Below are 16,089 nucleotides of genomic sequence, written 5' to 3'. Positions count from 1 at the left end.
TTTATGAATAGCGCCAGGGGATCTTTAATGTCCACCTGATCAGGCAGACAGGACCTCGATTTAACATCTCATCCAAAGCTACACTTAATATGAGAGCATTTTCCTCCTTTCCTCTATCCCTCATCCAGGGAAGACACTGGGAGACAACCTACTCCAGTCTTCAGTGATCACGCTCACAACACTTCTCCTATTAGACACTAGTCATTCACATCAGGAAATGACTGTGGGATGAGTAAGTGATACAATAATAATCTTTGTATTTGATATAGTACCTTATCGTGTCTTCGAGACGTCTCAAAGCCCTTCCCAGAATATACTGTAAAGTGAATTGACCGTATATTTTGTGGGTGAAATGCGGCAGCCAATTGCACACAGCAGCGTCCCACAAACACTCGTGGATTGAAGTGACCAATTTATTATATATCTTTTAAGGAATTATTACTGGAAAAGCGATCCGCCAATCAACTAACAACTGGGTTCTTACTTACTACTCGGTAAACAGAGTAAGGAAACTTGCTCAACATTTTGCCCTGCTGGGAATTGAATCCAAGTCTTTCGCTTGCGAGGCGAATGCTCTAATCACTGAGCTACAAGGTCCACGAGTGTCCCCTCACTTCACTGAACAGCAACCCTAGTTTGGTAGGAAATAGAATCAAAGACAGCACAGGAGGCTTTTCAGTATATCATGGCCGTTCCAGCTCTTTAGAGAGCTACTGTTTACTCTCACGCCCCCGCCCTTTCCTTACTTTATTTCCGTTTCAAATATTTCTGGCGGAGAAACTATTCCCACTGGCGGGTGGGTTGGTAAACCCGAGGACACCGATTTAAAATAGTTGTTAAAAGAAACAGAGGGGAGGTGAGAATTTTTTTTACATGGCGAGTTGTTTGGATCCAGAATGCGTTGCCTTAAACGCTGGTGCAAGCCGATTCAATAACAACTTTTAAGAGAGTAGATAATTATTTTGGGAGGACAATTTTGCAGGGCTATGGGAGAGCGCGGGGGAGTGAATTGGATAGCTCTTTTCAAAGAGCCGGCACAGACACGATTGGGCCGAATGCCTCCTTCTGTGCTGGATAATTCTATGATTCTATGACTCTGTTTCACTCAAATTCTGGAAACACAATAGAAGGGCAGGAACGTCATTCACTGTCCGTTCCAGGATGTTGCCTCTCAACAGTTTACTGAGCACTTACCAAAGGTCTACCTCAGTCAGGGTTAAACTGCACTAGCACTTCCTGACACTAGAGTGCATCTGTGACCAGGAGCCTATCCAAAGTGTAAGCATCCCGCTCCCTCTGGCGGCAGCTTTGATCCATCTCCTGGTTCCAGCTGGATCAGAAAGCATAAGCCACTGGAATGGTCTACTCTAGTCAGACAAATATAAAGAAAGATGTTGTTAAGTTCAGTGTGGTGGCTTGGTATATTGCAGCAATGTTGTGTATTGCAAGAGAGTGCTTAATCCAGCAATATGTCAGTTCCAGTCCTAGCCACACTCAGTTCATTTTTGTCTCAAGATTCTGGAGAGCCAAAACACGTTAAATTGGTGGCAAAGTGATACAATCACAGGATCGTTAGCTGAAGAAAATTGAAGATAGGTTGAGTGAACCTCTTCGTGAACTTTTTCACTCAGCGGCTTGCTAGGATGGAATTCACTTCAAATGACGGTTGAGGTTGGATAAATAAAAATCATTGCATTTGTCATCGAGATGTCTCAAAGTACATCACGGGATATACTGTACTGTAAAGTGGTGGGACTGTGTGTACTTTGTGAGTGAAATCAAAGAAATCAACAGAATCAAAGGGAGGAATGTAGATAACAACAACAAAATTACATTTTTATAGTGCCTTTCACGTCAGGAGGACATCCCAAGGTGCTGGCGAGACAGTCAGAATATCTGACTTGAGCTGGGGGTTGGAATTGGGGAAGGTAGAGGGCAGGAGGGAAGCAGTAAGATCGAAAGCACAGTCGAAGAGGGTCTTGAGATGGGTCTTGAAGGAGGGAGGGGAGGGAGTGAGGCGGAGGGACTGTGGGATGGAGTTCCAGAGGGCGGGGGCAGAGTGACAGAAGGCCCGCCGCCAATAGCGAGGTGGGGGAATGTGTAACAGGCCGGAACCCACTGAGCGGAGCGAGTGAGCAGGATGGTAGGAGGTTAGGAGGAAAACACCAGAAAAATAAAAACATTAAGGATACAGGGAAAGGGCCGGAAAGTGGGCTGATTGAAAAGAACATAACAAAAACAGAACTGGCAGCTGCTTAAGCCAAATGGCCTCCAGTGCTGAACATTTCTGTTCTCATGTTTCTCCACCTATCAATGCAAACACTGACCAGCCCAATACTGGACCGTAACAAAGCATGGGACGAGAAAACACCAATCACCCTATCGCACCCACTGCTCCCTTGGAGCACAAGTACCCCTCCCATCCAAACGAAAAGCGTTTACATGTTTTTCCTTACACATTTCACCCACAAAAATATAGTCAATCTATTTTAAAGTATATTCTGTGAAGCGTTTTAAGATATCTCAATGACGTGATAAGGCACTATATCAAATACAAGGATTATTATTATGTAACTGCATTAAAATCTCTTGCCCAACTGCTAATTAATCCAGACCTTCTTGCCTGTTGTTCGTCTTCTGTGCGTTCGAGACTTGACTAGATAGATAGTTAATATACCACAACTGCCATTACATACACACCACAATATAAAGGTACAGTAATTATTGTCACATATTAGTGATCCTTTATAGGCAAAGTTTCATCCAAAGAACGGCCCCCTCCAACATTGCAACAGAACTGCATGGGAGCGTTAATGTAGGCTGTGCGCTTAAGTCTAAAAGTGGGACTTGAACCTTGGACTTCTGACCCAGAAGCCTCCCAGAAGACGATCAGTGAGACAAAGCTGGTACCTGTTCAGAAGGTGGAGTAGGCATGGCACCTTAAGAATAATAATAATAATAATAATCCTTGCATTTGATATAGCGCTTTTCACGTCGGGAGGACGTCCCAAAGCGCTTCACAGAACACACTGTAAAGTGAATTGACTGTATATTTGTGGGCGAACGCGGCAGCCAATTGCGCACAGCAATGTCCCACAATCAGTCGTGGATTGAAAATGACCAATTTATTATTGTTTTGTTTTGGAGGGATTATTATTAGGCTCTGTGTGGAGTAAGGAAACTTGCCCAAGGTTTCACCCTCTGCCTGGAATTGAACTCAGGTCTCTCGCTTGCAAAGCGAGTGCTCTAACCACTGAGCTACAGGACTCCACGACTGCACGACTCCACCTTCTGTTCAGTGCTAGGATCAGAGATTCCCTGAACAAGTTAGCTGTTATCTGTTTGTCCGCAGAGACAACCCATCGTGTAAAGTAACAGACCTGCACTACACCTCGTCTCCAGTGAAACATTACACCACTGGAGCAGAAACTTTACACATGTATTTATTTACGTCTTGTCCCTCAAATAGCCATGAAGTGAACAACCAATTTTATGTGTGGGATTGTTGAACAGAACACCAGGAGAAACAACCTTAGGAATAATGCCTCAGGATCCTTAACGTCCACCTGAACAGGTGCAGACAGGACCCTGGATCAAAGAATCATTTGAAGGACAGCACCTCCGGCAATGTGGCACTCTCCCTGTACTGCATTAGAATGTCAACCTAGACTGGGAGTTTAAAGTCCTGAAGTGGGGCTTAAACCCACAACCTTCTGACTGGGAGGCAAGAGTGTTACCAACTGAGCCAGGCTAATATTCTGGCACAAGAAGTAGGCACTGCTCACACTGCCGTTGGCACTACATCTGCTCACAGCTGTGACCAAACCAATTCCAGGCCTCCCATAACATCAGCAACTGATCTGTCGAGCAATGATATGAAAGAATGTATATTTTTAATCACCTCGCTGTTATAAAAGATCAGGGGTTTAGGGAGAGAGCTGGAAAGTGGGATTAATAAGGAATCATAGCACAAGAAGCTGCAATACAGACATGTGAATGGCCTTGTGTTCCTGGGTCTCTGACCAGCTGGACACCCCTTCCCATTCTTAAGACACTTTAAACCTGCGCAAACCACAGCTCTCAAAAGCATTACACCTTGTGTTTTATTAGTTCAAAACAAGCTAAGAAATTCCAACATTAAAAACCAGGTAGGTAGTAGGTAAATCAGCTGGGAGAAAGAAGGCAAGTCAAAGTGCTTAATTCAGATTTCTAGTCAATTCGGCTTCTCTCATTATCCAATGTTGTGCGTGCTGTCGTCTTGGCTGGGTTTCCTTCCCGTATTTTTGTCTAAGACGCAATTGCCCACGGAGGAGATGGGGAGGCCTGGGCATCTGTGGTCACTCCCCCCACCACCACCACGCTTTGTATTATTCGGTTTGAAGTAAAAACTCATTCTGCCAAATCATCTCGCAGTCACACCGAAAATTACAAATTCACTTCATCGTGACAAGAGTTATGTACATCAGATAAAAGGCGTCCATCTCTATTTTTTCTCCTTGCCTTCTGCGTCTAGTAGTGCAGAACGAATCCCCAACTTGTTCAGCTCCTCTATCAGGTCACCGTTTTGGTGCATCTGTAGAAGGATGTCACAGCCACCTACAAATTCACCATTGAAGTAGATCTGAGGGATGGTCGGCCAATTAGAATAATCCTTGATACCTGGTGAAAGAAAGTCAAATTATAAACTATGAAGATAACGACAGCTTCAACCCTCGCTGGCACGTGGACCACTTAACCGTAACCTTCCCTTTGTCCAGGCTGCTGGGGAGTAGAAACAGATGGTAAGAGAAAGGGATTGCCATTATCACCTAGTAAATGAGGGAAAGTGGTCCTATTGCCCTTAACCTAGTGGCCAGTCTCTCAACTGCAGAAAGCAACACTAGAGCCAATCCAGTCACTGCCTAATGTCTGCACATGTGTATATTCCTGTGTGGCGAGCAGGAACACAGGCCTTTTCTCCAGGGACACAAAGCACAACAATGGTTCCCACAGGCACCTTAGCTCTACATATTTATCCAGCCACCAAAATTTCTGAGAGAAGTTTCAGAGGGTTTTTTTTGGCAATGAATCTGTCTACGCAAATGTCTTTGAAAAGGGGAAACCACCTCAATGTCAAGATAACTGGTTACACGGGATTATAGGGCCAGGATAACAGTAACTCAATTCATAACTGATTTAGATAACGGATGATTGATGGTCTTTCACAGACTGTTTAATATTAAGAGACTTATGAACAAAAACAAGATTACATTTGTTTAGCGCCTTTCACGTCGGGAGGATGTTCCAAGGTGCTGGATAGTGTACAGCATTTCAGACCCAAGCTGGGGTCAGTGAGGGGGGAGAAGGGAAGGGAGGGGAAGGGGGGTAACCGATGGCATGGTCAAAGAGGAGGGTTTTGAGGCAGGACTTGAAGGAGGCTAAGGAAGGGGTGAGGCAGAGTGATTAGGGAATGGAATTCCAGAGGTTGGGGGCAGAGTGGCTGAAGGCTTTTCCGCCAATTGTGGGTCAGGGGACGTGGAGTAGGCTGGAGCCGGCCGAGCGGAGAGAGTGGGCGGGTTAATAGGGGGTTAGGAGGTCACAGAGGTAGGGTGGGGCGAGGCCATGGAGGGCTTTGTAGGTGAGGACCTGGATCTTGAACTGGATCCTCTGAAGGATAGGGAGCCAATGGAGTCGGGTGAGAGTGGGGGAGATGGGGTCACGGAGTTTGGTGCGGGAGAGGACACGGGCTGCAGAGTTCTGGATTATCTGAGCCTGTGGAGGGAGGGGTTGGGAAGGCCGACAAGAGGGCGTTTGCATAGTCGAGCCTGGAGGTGATGAAGGCATGAACAAGAGTTTCAGCGGCCTGAGGTAGTGGCGGAGTTGGCTGATGTTACAGAGGTGAGGGAAGGCAGAGCGGGTCATGGCTTGGATGTGGGGAAGTAAAGACAGTTGAGGGTTGAACAAGACCCCCAGGTTCCTGACTGGCTGGTGAGTTGCTGAGCTGTAGTGTATAACCATGGAGGTTGATGCTCCCAGAGCCTGAGGTGCGGAGGCGCTGCGCGAACCAATCAGGAGGGCCTCAGTCTTGTTCACATTCAACTGTAAAAAATTTGCCCTCATCCAGGACTTGAAGACTTCCCTGCTCCCCTCTAGGGAAACCTCTGTCCCCTCCAACTCAATCTCTCTGGAAACTTAGGCAAGAATTCAACAATCTCCTTCACTTCCACTCTCCAATCTTGATAACTGTTGCTGCTCAACCAGATGGAAGGTCCAACAGACAGATAAGGACCTTATGGCACAGCCATTCCCTCTCACATCTCCACATGACATCTGTGGATGATGTTAGATTGCGTAAGGAGCTGAGCTATGTTCCAAACAGTTTGTTGCAAGCAATTACTGTCAGGAAACACTTACACAATCGGACTTAAAAGTTCCTTCAAGTGAACTTTTCCAATAGTGTTGCAGGATGTTTAACATCCACCGAATAGGCAAACAGGATTTTTGTTTAACATCTCATCCAAAGATTGGCAACTCTGACAACACAATCCTCTCAGTACTGCAAAGGAATTACTATTATATTATTATACTCCTAACACCCCCATATACCCCTAACACTAGTTTGTGAGCTCAAATCTCTATGAGAACTGAAAGCCACATCAGGATTAACCTTCTGGTCCAAAGGCCACTCTTCTACTGGGCACATCACTATAAATATAATAATCACTGCATTTGATATAGCGCTGTTCACGTCTTCTCGACGTCTCAAAGCGCTTCACAGAATAGACTATAAAGTGAATTGACTGTATATTGTGGGCATAGAATAAAACGGTGCACAGAGAGCTGAATGTAGAAAAATTCAGTGCATCAGCCTCGCCCTCCCCGCCACTCAGCCCCGCCCTCCCCGCCACTCAGCCCCGCCCTCCCCGCCACTCAGCCCCGCCCTCCCCGCCACTCAGCCCCGCCCTCCCCGCCACTCAGCCCCGCCCTCCCCGCCACTCAGCCCCGCCCTCCCCGCCACTCAGCCCCGCCCTCCCCGCCACTCAGCCCCGCCCTCCCGCCACTCAGCCCCGCCCTCCCCGCCACTCAGCCCCGCCCTCCCCGCCACTCAGCCCCGCCCTCCCCGCCACTCAGCCCCGCCCTCCCCGCCACTCAGCCCCGCCCTCCCCGCCACTCAGCCCCGCCCTCCCCGCCACTCAGCCCCGCCCTCCCCGCCACTCAGCCCCGCCCTCCCGCCACTCAGCCCCGCCCTCCCCGCCACTCAGCCCCGCCCTCCCCGCCACTCAGCCCCGCCCTCCCCGCCACTCAGCCCCGCCCTCCCCGCCACTCAGCCCCGCCCTCCCCGCCACTCAGCCCCGCCCTCCCCGCCACTCAGCCCCGCCCTCCCCGCCACTCAGCCCCGCCCTCCCCGCCACTCAGCCCCGCCCTCCCCGCCACTCAGCCCCGCCCTCCCCGCCACTCAGCCCCGCCCTCCCCGCCACTCAGCCCCGCCACTCAGCCCCGCCCTCCCCGCCACTCAGCCCCGCCCTCCCCGTCACTCAGCCCCGCCCTCCCCGCCACTCAGCCCCGCCCTCCCCGCCACTCAGCCCCGCCCTCCCCGCCACTCAGCCCCGCCCTCCCCGCCACTCAGCCCCTCGCTCCCCACGGAGGAGCCCCTCGCTCCCCTTCCCAGTTCACAGCCCTGACCTTGACGCAGGTCCTGATCCTCCAGCACGTTGTAGGCGCCATACTGGTCCACGCCGTGCATCCTGAGGATCTGCACCACAGCGTTGCTGAAGCCGCACTGCGGTTTGGCGGGAGTGCCCTTGATGAAGACCACCACCTTGTGCTGCCTCACCAAACTGTCCAGATGCTGGCGGCCGCCGCTGCCCTCCCCGACACCCCGCCTGCCGCTGCCGCTCCAGCCTGTGACCGGGAGCCTGGGTTCGCACAGCCGCGCCGACAGACGCCAAGACAACCTGAGGAGGGAGGCCATAGAGGTGGAGGACAACCGCACCACTAACCGTCACCCGCCGCCGCTCGCGCCGCCTCGCCTCGCCTCGCTCCGCCCCCTCGCTGACCATTGGCCTGCCGTCCCCGTCACTTACTGAATCCCGCCCTCTCATTGGTCTGGCTGCCAAGCTCCCGCCTCCTTCGCGGCTGCTGATTGGCTGTCGCCTCGCGTATACTCGCGAGCTGATGGACGCCTTCTCCCCGAGCTCCCGCCTCCCTGAGGCGCGCCGATTGGCCAACGACCTCCACTACGCCGAGACAGCTCGCCTCCTCATTGGCTTCCAGAGCCGCCATTCACCGAGCCCCGCCTATCCCAGTCCCGCCTCTTATTCCGCCATTGGTTTTGTAACCCTCGGTGATACCCCTGACGCCCCCACGTGGTGGAGTCCCGCAGCGCATTGGGTACAGCCCTGTGAGTGAGAGGCTCTGGGGTGGATTCCTGTGCGGGGCCCCCCCTCTGGCCTGTGTTTCCCGCCTGTCAGCCCAGTGGGGATCAGGTGTCCGGGGGTCCAAATAATTCCTTTAAAAAGACAATCGTAAATTGGTGACTTCAGTCCGTGACGGTTTGTGGGGACGGTGCTGTGCACGATCGGCGGCCGCGTTTCCCCCACAAAAATACAGTCAATTTGCTTTACGGTGTGTTCTGCGAAGCGCTTTGAGACGTCTGGAAGCTCTGAGGATGCAGAGGATAATTATACTATTATACTCCTAATGCCCCCGTGTACCCCTGACACCACAAGCTCCTCTCCCCATATACCCCAACCCCTCATCTCACACACACCCGTCCTAACCCCCTCCCACACATCCCAAACCCTCTCCCCCACACCCTCCAACCCCGACCCCTCACCAGGTAAACTCCCCCAACCCCCTCTCACCACCACAGCCCCTCACCGGGGAAAGGAACCCCTCAATTGTTAATTCCACTCAGTAAAACCTTCCTGGTGTCTGTCCTGAGATAGTCCTTTACACCTCTAAACCTGTATCCTTGTTCTACGCTAAAAGAATTTAGGAGGAACTACTGTAGTCTACGCAGAGGGTAGTGAGATTGTGGAACTCAGGAACAAATTGATGATTGAAGTACTCCAATATGCCAGCGATGGGGAAGGGTACTACATAAATGCTCATGGTCGATTCTATTAAAGGTCTGAAGCTTGGCTATAAGTCTGGGTGAGAAGGCAGGTCTGTTATCTCTCTTGGCCAGAGCCAGCACTACGCAGCGTGACTCAGCACTTTACGCAGGAACTCTCAGAAAGCTCAGCATCGCCCCTCTAAGCTATGTCAGTAGCTGGAGCAGAGGAGGTCCATTCAGGCAAGGAGGCTCCTCACAGCTCATTCTCCCAGAGCACCCACCTTGCCTACAGTCATACACAATACAGCATCGAGATGCTTCAGAATTCTGATTAAGGAGAGTCCTGTAGCGTGTAGTGGTTAGCACACTAGTCTCACAAGCGAGAGGACTTGGGTTAGGTTCCTGGGCAGGGCAAGTTTCCTTACTCTGCTGGATCCATTCAAGACTGAAGTGTACAGATATTTGTTAGGTCATTTGTTATCAAGGGTGGGTAATCGGAGGTAATTATCAGCCATGATTTTATAGAATGGCGGAACAGACTCAAGAAGCCGAATGGCCTCTTCCTGTTCTTATGTTTAGACTGTGAGGACAAAGTCCTTCTGATCTCAGGGTGAGCGTTCTCCCGGTTGAGCTGAGCCAGCATTTGTAACCTGTATTTATACAATGAAAAGATAAACTGTTACCCTGGATTAGGGAATGATAAACCCAGCACAGAGTAGCCCCACTTCTCTCCCAGCAACGTGAATGGAGATTCGCTAAGCCTGTTTGTGGGCCAGCACTTTGGGACACACCGGGATTGGTTGAAGACTCTGTGTACTTAGTTGCACAATTGCGTTCATATCCAACAGAGGGACTGACGGCCAGGAGCAGCGAGCAAGCTGAGGAGAGACCATGGCTTCAGGAGCTAAAGTCAGTCTGTAGGGCCCCAGCAACCCTGAACCCTGTCAGCACTTGCTTAAGAATGTGACCATCAGAAATCTGTATCTGATGTTTTTGCTTTGTTTTGCAGCCGGTGCTCTACACCTATTTCAGGAGCTCATGTTCGTGGAGAGTTCGAATCGGTGAGAACCTGATCTGCCCCTGAAGTACCTCCCATTGTTTGTGTCCTCGTACTGGCCAATCATTTCACATAAACTGCCAGAAATAGTGCTGGGGCTCGCTCCCCCACTGGAGCTCTCTACTCTAACCCCATTCCCTGCTCTCTCTCTCCCCATAGTGTCTGTGCTGGGGTTCGCTCCCCCACTGGAGCTCTCTACTCTAACCCCATTCCGTGCTCTCTCTCTCTCTCTCCCCATGATGTCTGTGCTGGGGCTCGCTCCCCCACTGGAGCTCTCTACTCGAACCCCATTCCCTGCTTCTCTCTCCCAATCGGATCTGTGCTGGGGCTCGCTCCCCCACTGGAGTTCAGGGTGGGGGGGGAACGGTGAGGAGCCTGAGGGGTGAGGGGTTGTGAGAAGCTGGGGTTGGGGGGTGGGGGAGGAGGCAGGTTTAGACCTGTGCAGATTGTTAAAACGGTTTCTCCTCTCAGCCCTGGCTCTGAAGGGGATTGAATATGAACAGGTCGCAGTTCATCTGGTCAAAGATGGGGGACAGCAGGTAGGTGACATTACCCTCGTGCCTGCGCCCCCGAATCTCGCCTCTCAGTGCACACACACCAGTGGGTTTTGTGTGTTAATGAGCTTTGCTGGTCTCTGCAGCACGCCGAGGAGTTTAAGGTTGTCAATCCCATGAGGCAGGTACCGGCTCTCCACATCGATGGCATCACTATCTCCCAGTCGGTGAGTGAGCAACGACCGGGCACGGCGGGGGAGTCCTGTAGCTCAGTGGCTAGCGCGCTCGGCTCGCAAATGAGGGGACCTGGGTTCGATTCCCAGGCAGGGCGAAATGTTGGGCAAGTTTCCTTACTCCATACACATGCCTCTGTTTACCTGTCAGTAAAAAGGAACCCGGTTGGTTGTTAGTTGACTGGCGGATCGCTTTTCCGGGGGTAATAACCCCTTCAAAAATAATAAATAATAGTAATTTGGTCACTCAATCCATGACTGTTTGCGGGACACTGCTGTAAGCACTTGGCTGCCATACTTTCACCCACAAAATATACAGTCAATTAACTTTACAGTATATCCTATGATGTGATAAGGCGAAATATCAACTGAAAGGATTATTATTATTGTTATTATTATAGGGCCACGGCGGGGAAGGGCATCAGGGGGAGGGGATATTCGATATTAGATTCCAGCCGGGAGCTCACTCCCATTGTCTCAGTGAATTGAATCAGAGCAGATTGATTGGGCTTAAAGTTGTGCTGTAGCTCCGAGTCAGCAAGTGCTTGGGTCGGTGCCTGAGTGCCAGGGGAGGGAGGAGGGGCTGAGCGCTGGCGTGGGGAGGGGGAATGAGTACCAAAGGCAGGGTGACTGGGTGCGGGGGCCGGGTGACTGGGTGCGGAGGCCGGGTGACTGGGTGCGGAGGCCGGGTGACTGGGTGCGGGGGCCGGGTGACTGGGTGCGGAGGCCGGGTGACTGGGTGCGGAGGCCGGGTGACTGGGTGCGGAGGCCGGGTGACTGGGTGCGGAGGCCGGGTGACTGGGTGCGGAGGCCGGGTGACTGGGTGCGGAGGCCGGGTGACTGGGTGCGGAGGCCGGGTGACTGGGTGCGGAGGCCGGGTGACTGGGTGCGGAGGCCGGGTGACTGGGTGCGGAGGCCGGGTGACTGGGTGCGGAGGCCGGGTGACTGGGTGCGGAGGCCGGGTGACTGGGTGCGGGGGCAGGGTGACTTGTGCGGGGGCCGGGTGACTGGGTGCGGAGGCCGGGTGACAGGGTGCGGAGGCAGGGTGACTTGTGCGGGGGCCTGGTGACTGGGTGCGGAGGCCGGGTGACTGGGTGCGGAAGCCGGGTGACTGGGTGCGGAGGCAGGGTGACTTGTGCGGGGGCCGGGTGATTGGGTGCGGAGGCCGGGTGACTGGGTGCGGAGGCCGGGTGACTGGGTGCGGAGGCAGGGTGACTGGGTGCGGAGGCAGGGTGACTGGGTGCGGAGGCAGGGTGACTGGGTGCGGAGGCCGGGTGACTGGGTGCGGGGGCCGGGTGACTGGGTGCGGGGGCAGGGTGACTGGGTGCGGGGGCAGGGTGACTAGGTGCGGAGGCCGGGTGACTGGGTGCGGAGGCCGGGTGACTGGGTGCGGGGCAGGGTGACTGGGTGCGGGGGCAGGGTGACTGGGTGCGGGGGCCCGGGTGACTGGGTGCGGGGGCCGGGTGACTGGGTGCGGGGCCGGGTGACTGGGTGCGGGGGCCGGGTGACTGGGTGCGGAGGCCGGGTGACTGGGTGCGGAGGCCGGTGACTGGGTGCGGAGGCCGGGTGACTGGGTGCGGAGGCCGGTGACTGGGTGCGGGGGCCGGGTGACTGGGTGCGGGGCCAGGTGACTGGGTGCGGGGGCAGGGTGACTGGGTGCGGAGGCCGGGTGACTGGGTGCGGAGGCCGGGTGACTGGGTGCGGAGGCCGGGTGACTGGGTGCGAAGGCCGGGTGACTGGGTGCGGAGGCCGGTGACTGGGTGCGGGGGCCGGGTGACTGGGTGAGGAGGCCGGTGACTGGGTGCGGGGGCCGGGTGACTGGGTGCGGAGGCCGGGTGCGGGGGCCGGGTGACTGGGTGCGGGGGCCGGGTGACTGGGTGCGGGGCAGGGTGACTGGGTGCGGGGGCAGGGTGACTGGGTGCGGGGGCCGGGTGACTGGGTGCGGGGGCCGGGTGACTGGGTGCGGGGGCCGGGTGATTGGGTGCGGAGGCCGGTGACTGGGTGCGGGGGCCGGGTGACTGGGTGCGGGGGCCGGGTGACTGGGTGCGGAGGCCGGTGACTGGGTGCGGGGGCAGGGTGACTGGGTGCGGAGGCCGGTGACTGGGTGCGGGGGCCGGTGACTGGGTGCGGAGGCAGGGTGACTGGGTGCGGAGGCCGGTGACTGGGTGCGGGGCAGGGTGACTGGGTGCGGAGGCCGGTGACTGGGTGCGGGGGCCGGTGACTGGGTGCGGAGGCCGGGTGACTGGGTGCGGAGGCCGGTGACTGGGTGCGGGGGCCGGGTGACTGGGTGCGGGGGCCGGGTGATTGGGTGCGGGGGCCGGGTGACTGGGTGCGGGGGCCGGGTGACTGGGTGCGGGGGCCGGGTGATTGGGTGCGGGGGCCGGGTGACTGGGTGCGGGGGCCGGGTGACTGGGTGCGGGGGCAGGGTGACTGGGTGCGGGGGCAGGGTGACTGGGTGCGGGGGCCGGGTGACTGGGTGCGGGGGCCGGGTGACTGGGTGCGGAGGCCGGTGACTGGGTGCGGGGGCAGGGTGACTGGGTGCGGTGGCCGGTGACTGGGTGCGGGGGCAGGGTGACTGGGTGCGGGGGCCGGGTGACTGGGTGCGGGGGCAGGGTGACTGGGTGCGGGGGCCGGGTGACTGGGTGCGGGGGCCGGGTGACTGGGTGCGGGGGCCGGGTGACTGGGTGCGGGGGCCGGGTGACTGGGTGCGGAGGCCGGTGACTGGGTGCGGAGGCCGGGTAACTGGGTGCGGGGGCCGGGTGACTGGGTGCGGGGGCCGGGTGACTGGGTGCGGGGGCCGGGTGACTGGGTGCGGGGGCCGGGTGACTGGGTGCGGAGGCCGGGTAACTGGGTGCTGGGCTCTGTACCACAGTTGGCTATAATCCAATACCTGGACGAAACCCGGCCTGGACCTCAGCTCCTCCCTCAGGACAGCAAGAAGAGGGCAGAGGTTCGCATGATATCTGACCTCATCGCCTCCGGCATCCAGCCCCTGCAGGTATACCCCCCAACCCCCTCCCCTCCATCGAGCTTCTGCAAATACAGCCCCCGCCTCACTGACTCCCACACCCCACCCCGCCACTCCCACTGACTCCCCCCCCCCCCCCCCACTGCCTCCCCCTCCCGACTCACCCCCCCCACTGGCTCACCTGCCCCCACTGACTCACCCACCCCCAGACTCACCCCCCCCACTGACTCACCACCCCCCCCACTCACCCCCACCACTGACTCAACACCCCCCACTGGCTCACCCCGCCCCCACTGGCTCACCCGCCCCACTGACTCACCCGCCCCACTGACTCACCCCCCCCCCCACTGACTCACCCCCCCCACTGACTTATCCCACCCCACTCACCCCCCCCCACCGACTCAACCCCCCCCACTGACTTACCCCCGCCCCACTCACCCCCCACTGACTCACCCCCCCACCGACTCACCCCCCCCACTGACTCACCCCCCCACCGACTCACCCCACCCCCCACTCACCCCCCCCCACTGACTCACCCCCCCACCGACTCCCCCCACTCACCCCCCACCGACCCACCCCCCCCCCCACTGACTCCCCCCACCCCCCCACTCACTCCCCCCCACCGACTCACCCCCCCCCCCCACTGACTCCCCCTCTCCCGCCGCTATTGACTCTCGCTCGCTGTACAAATGGAATCTGTTGTTTTTGTCCCCAGAACCTGGCTGTTTTGCACCGAGTTGGTGAGGAGCAGCAGGAGGCCTGGGCTCACGACTTCATTGTCCAGGGTTTTGCAGGTCAGTGTGGGCCCCACGCTGGCCCAGGCTCACAGCACAACTCGCTGCCGCAGGCCTCACTCTCCCGCTAACGCAGGTGTGTTTTTCAGCTCTGGAGAGAGTCCTGCAGGACACGGCCGGTCGCTGCTGTGTTGGGGATGAGGTAAGTTCACAGTGATCAGGGTTGGGCTGTGGCCTGTGGTCATTGATCATCTTGGACACAAGTTGGCTGGTTGGCGCTCAGGGCCGCTGGTGGATGTAGCCTGAGCTCCCAGCACCGGGAGTGCAGCTCAGTGAGTCAGGTGTGTGAGCCACGAAGCTGTCTGTCTCTGAACCTTGCTGTGTCCGTGTGTCTGTCTGTGAGCCGTGTGTCTGTCTGTCACTGAAGGTCACTGAGCTGTGCTGTGTCTACAGGTGACCATGGCTGACATGTGCCTGGTGCCACAGGTGTTCAACGCCACCAGGTGGGTAAGAGGTGCCTCACGCCAACCCACTTCCTCCTTCAGCTGCCAGAGGCCGAGGGGGTCACTGAGAGGGGAGGGTGGGGGCGGCATGCGTGGTTGGGTGGGCGAGGGCATGAGGTGGCGAGCGCGGTGGGGGTGGGCTAGCGAGAGCAGGTGTGGTGGATGAGAGCTTCTAACTTGTGCTCTTGCTGCAGGAGGTTTAAAGTGGACATGACTCCGTTTCCCACCATCGCGAGGATTAACAAAGCTCTGTTAGAGCTGAAGGCATTTAAAGTGAGTGAGCCGTCCTGCCAGCCCGACACCCCCGCCGAGCAGCGAGCCTGACTGGGGCCCGGGCTGGGGAGCGGAGGCCACGGAGAGGGAGCGGAGGACAGGGAGCTGACAGCAAACTCCCACCTCAGCATTAAGAGCTGCTGCTCAACAATACGGTGTTTATATAGCGTCCGTCACCCGAGGCCGAGGCTCATTCCCTCAGCCGCTAAGATGGTGGGATGTCAGGCGAGGAGCATCCTGGCCAATCACAAACATCCCACAGGAGACTCCTACCCGGTGGTTCTGTCTGTCCACACGCGGTGATTGAATCATTTGTTGCTGTGATTGACTTAAGAATAAAACAAAATTTTGAAACGAATCGGAGTGGAATCAGAGGCGCGCGCTCGCTCTTGCACACACAGAGTCCTGTCTTTCTCTCTCTCTCTCACACACGCACACAGAGCGCCGTCTCTCTCTCTCACACATACACACACACAGCGCCGTCTCTCTCGCGCGCGCACACAGAGCGCCGTCTCTCTCGCGCGCACACACAGAGCGCCGTCTCTCTCACGCGCACACACAGAGCGCCGTCTCTCTCTCACACACATACACACACACAGCGTCGTCCCGCGCGCGCACATAGAGCGCCGTCTCTCTCGCGCGCACACACAGAGCGCCGTCTCTCTCGCGCGCGCACACAGAGCGCCGTCTCTCTCGCGCGCACACACAGCACTGTCTTTTTCACACGCACACGCACAGCACTGTCTCTCACGCACACACAAGAGAGGGCTGTCTTTCCCGCACACGTGGG

At 56.3% G+C, this 16,089-nt stretch overlaps 1 protein-coding gene across 2 annotated transcripts; it reads left to right on the top strand.

Moving 5' to 3' along the window:
* The first annotated feature begins 7,685 nt into the window (after positions 1 to 7,685).
* On the top strand, positions 7,686 to 15,657 carry gstz1 (maleylacetoacetate isomerase-like). 2 transcript variants are annotated; one of them, XM_042337845.1, is made up of 9 exons: positions 7,686 to 7,955; positions 10,047 to 10,098; positions 10,566 to 10,633; positions 10,735 to 10,815; positions 13,694 to 13,819; positions 14,505 to 14,583; positions 14,673 to 14,725; positions 14,977 to 15,026; positions 15,221 to 15,657. In XM_042337845.1, the coding sequence occupies exons 1-9, from the start codon at positions 7,785 to 7,787 to the stop codon at positions 15,348 to 15,350; spliced, it is 810 nt and encodes a 269-aa protein (XP_042193779.1). In that variant the 5' UTR covers positions 7,686 to 7,784; the 3' UTR covers positions 15,351 to 15,657.
* The last annotated feature ends 432 nt before the right edge of the window (positions 15,658 to 16,089 follow it).

The sequence above is a fragment of the Callorhinchus milii genome, unplaced genomic scaffold (assembly GCF_018977255.1).
Source record: "Callorhinchus milii isolate IMCB2004 unplaced genomic scaffold, IMCB_Cmil_1.0 Scaffold9, whole genome shotgun sequence".
NCBI classification, from domain to species: Eukaryota; Metazoa; Chordata; class Chondrichthyes; order Chimaeriformes; family Callorhinchidae; genus Callorhinchus; species Callorhinchus milii.
Note: the sequence above shows the minus strand (reverse complement) of the source record. Positions and strands in the feature narration are given on the sequence as shown.

What these genes read in the sequence shown, in the direction of transcription:
- gstz1 (XM_042337845.1), top strand. Translation starts at nt 7,785, where the DNA reads ATGAAGACCACCACCTTGTGCTGCCTCACCAAACTGTCCAGATGCTGG. An exon ending in TTCGTGGAGAGTTCGAATCG is followed by an intron (nt 10,099 to 10,565) that starts GTGAGAACCTGA and finishes TTCTCCTCTCAG; the next exon opens with CCCTGGCTCTGAAGGGGATT. An exon ending in GCTGCTGTGTTGGGGATGAG is followed by an intron (nt 14,726 to 14,976) that starts GTAAGTTCACAG and finishes CTGTGTCTACAG; the next exon opens with GTGACCATGGCTGACATGTG.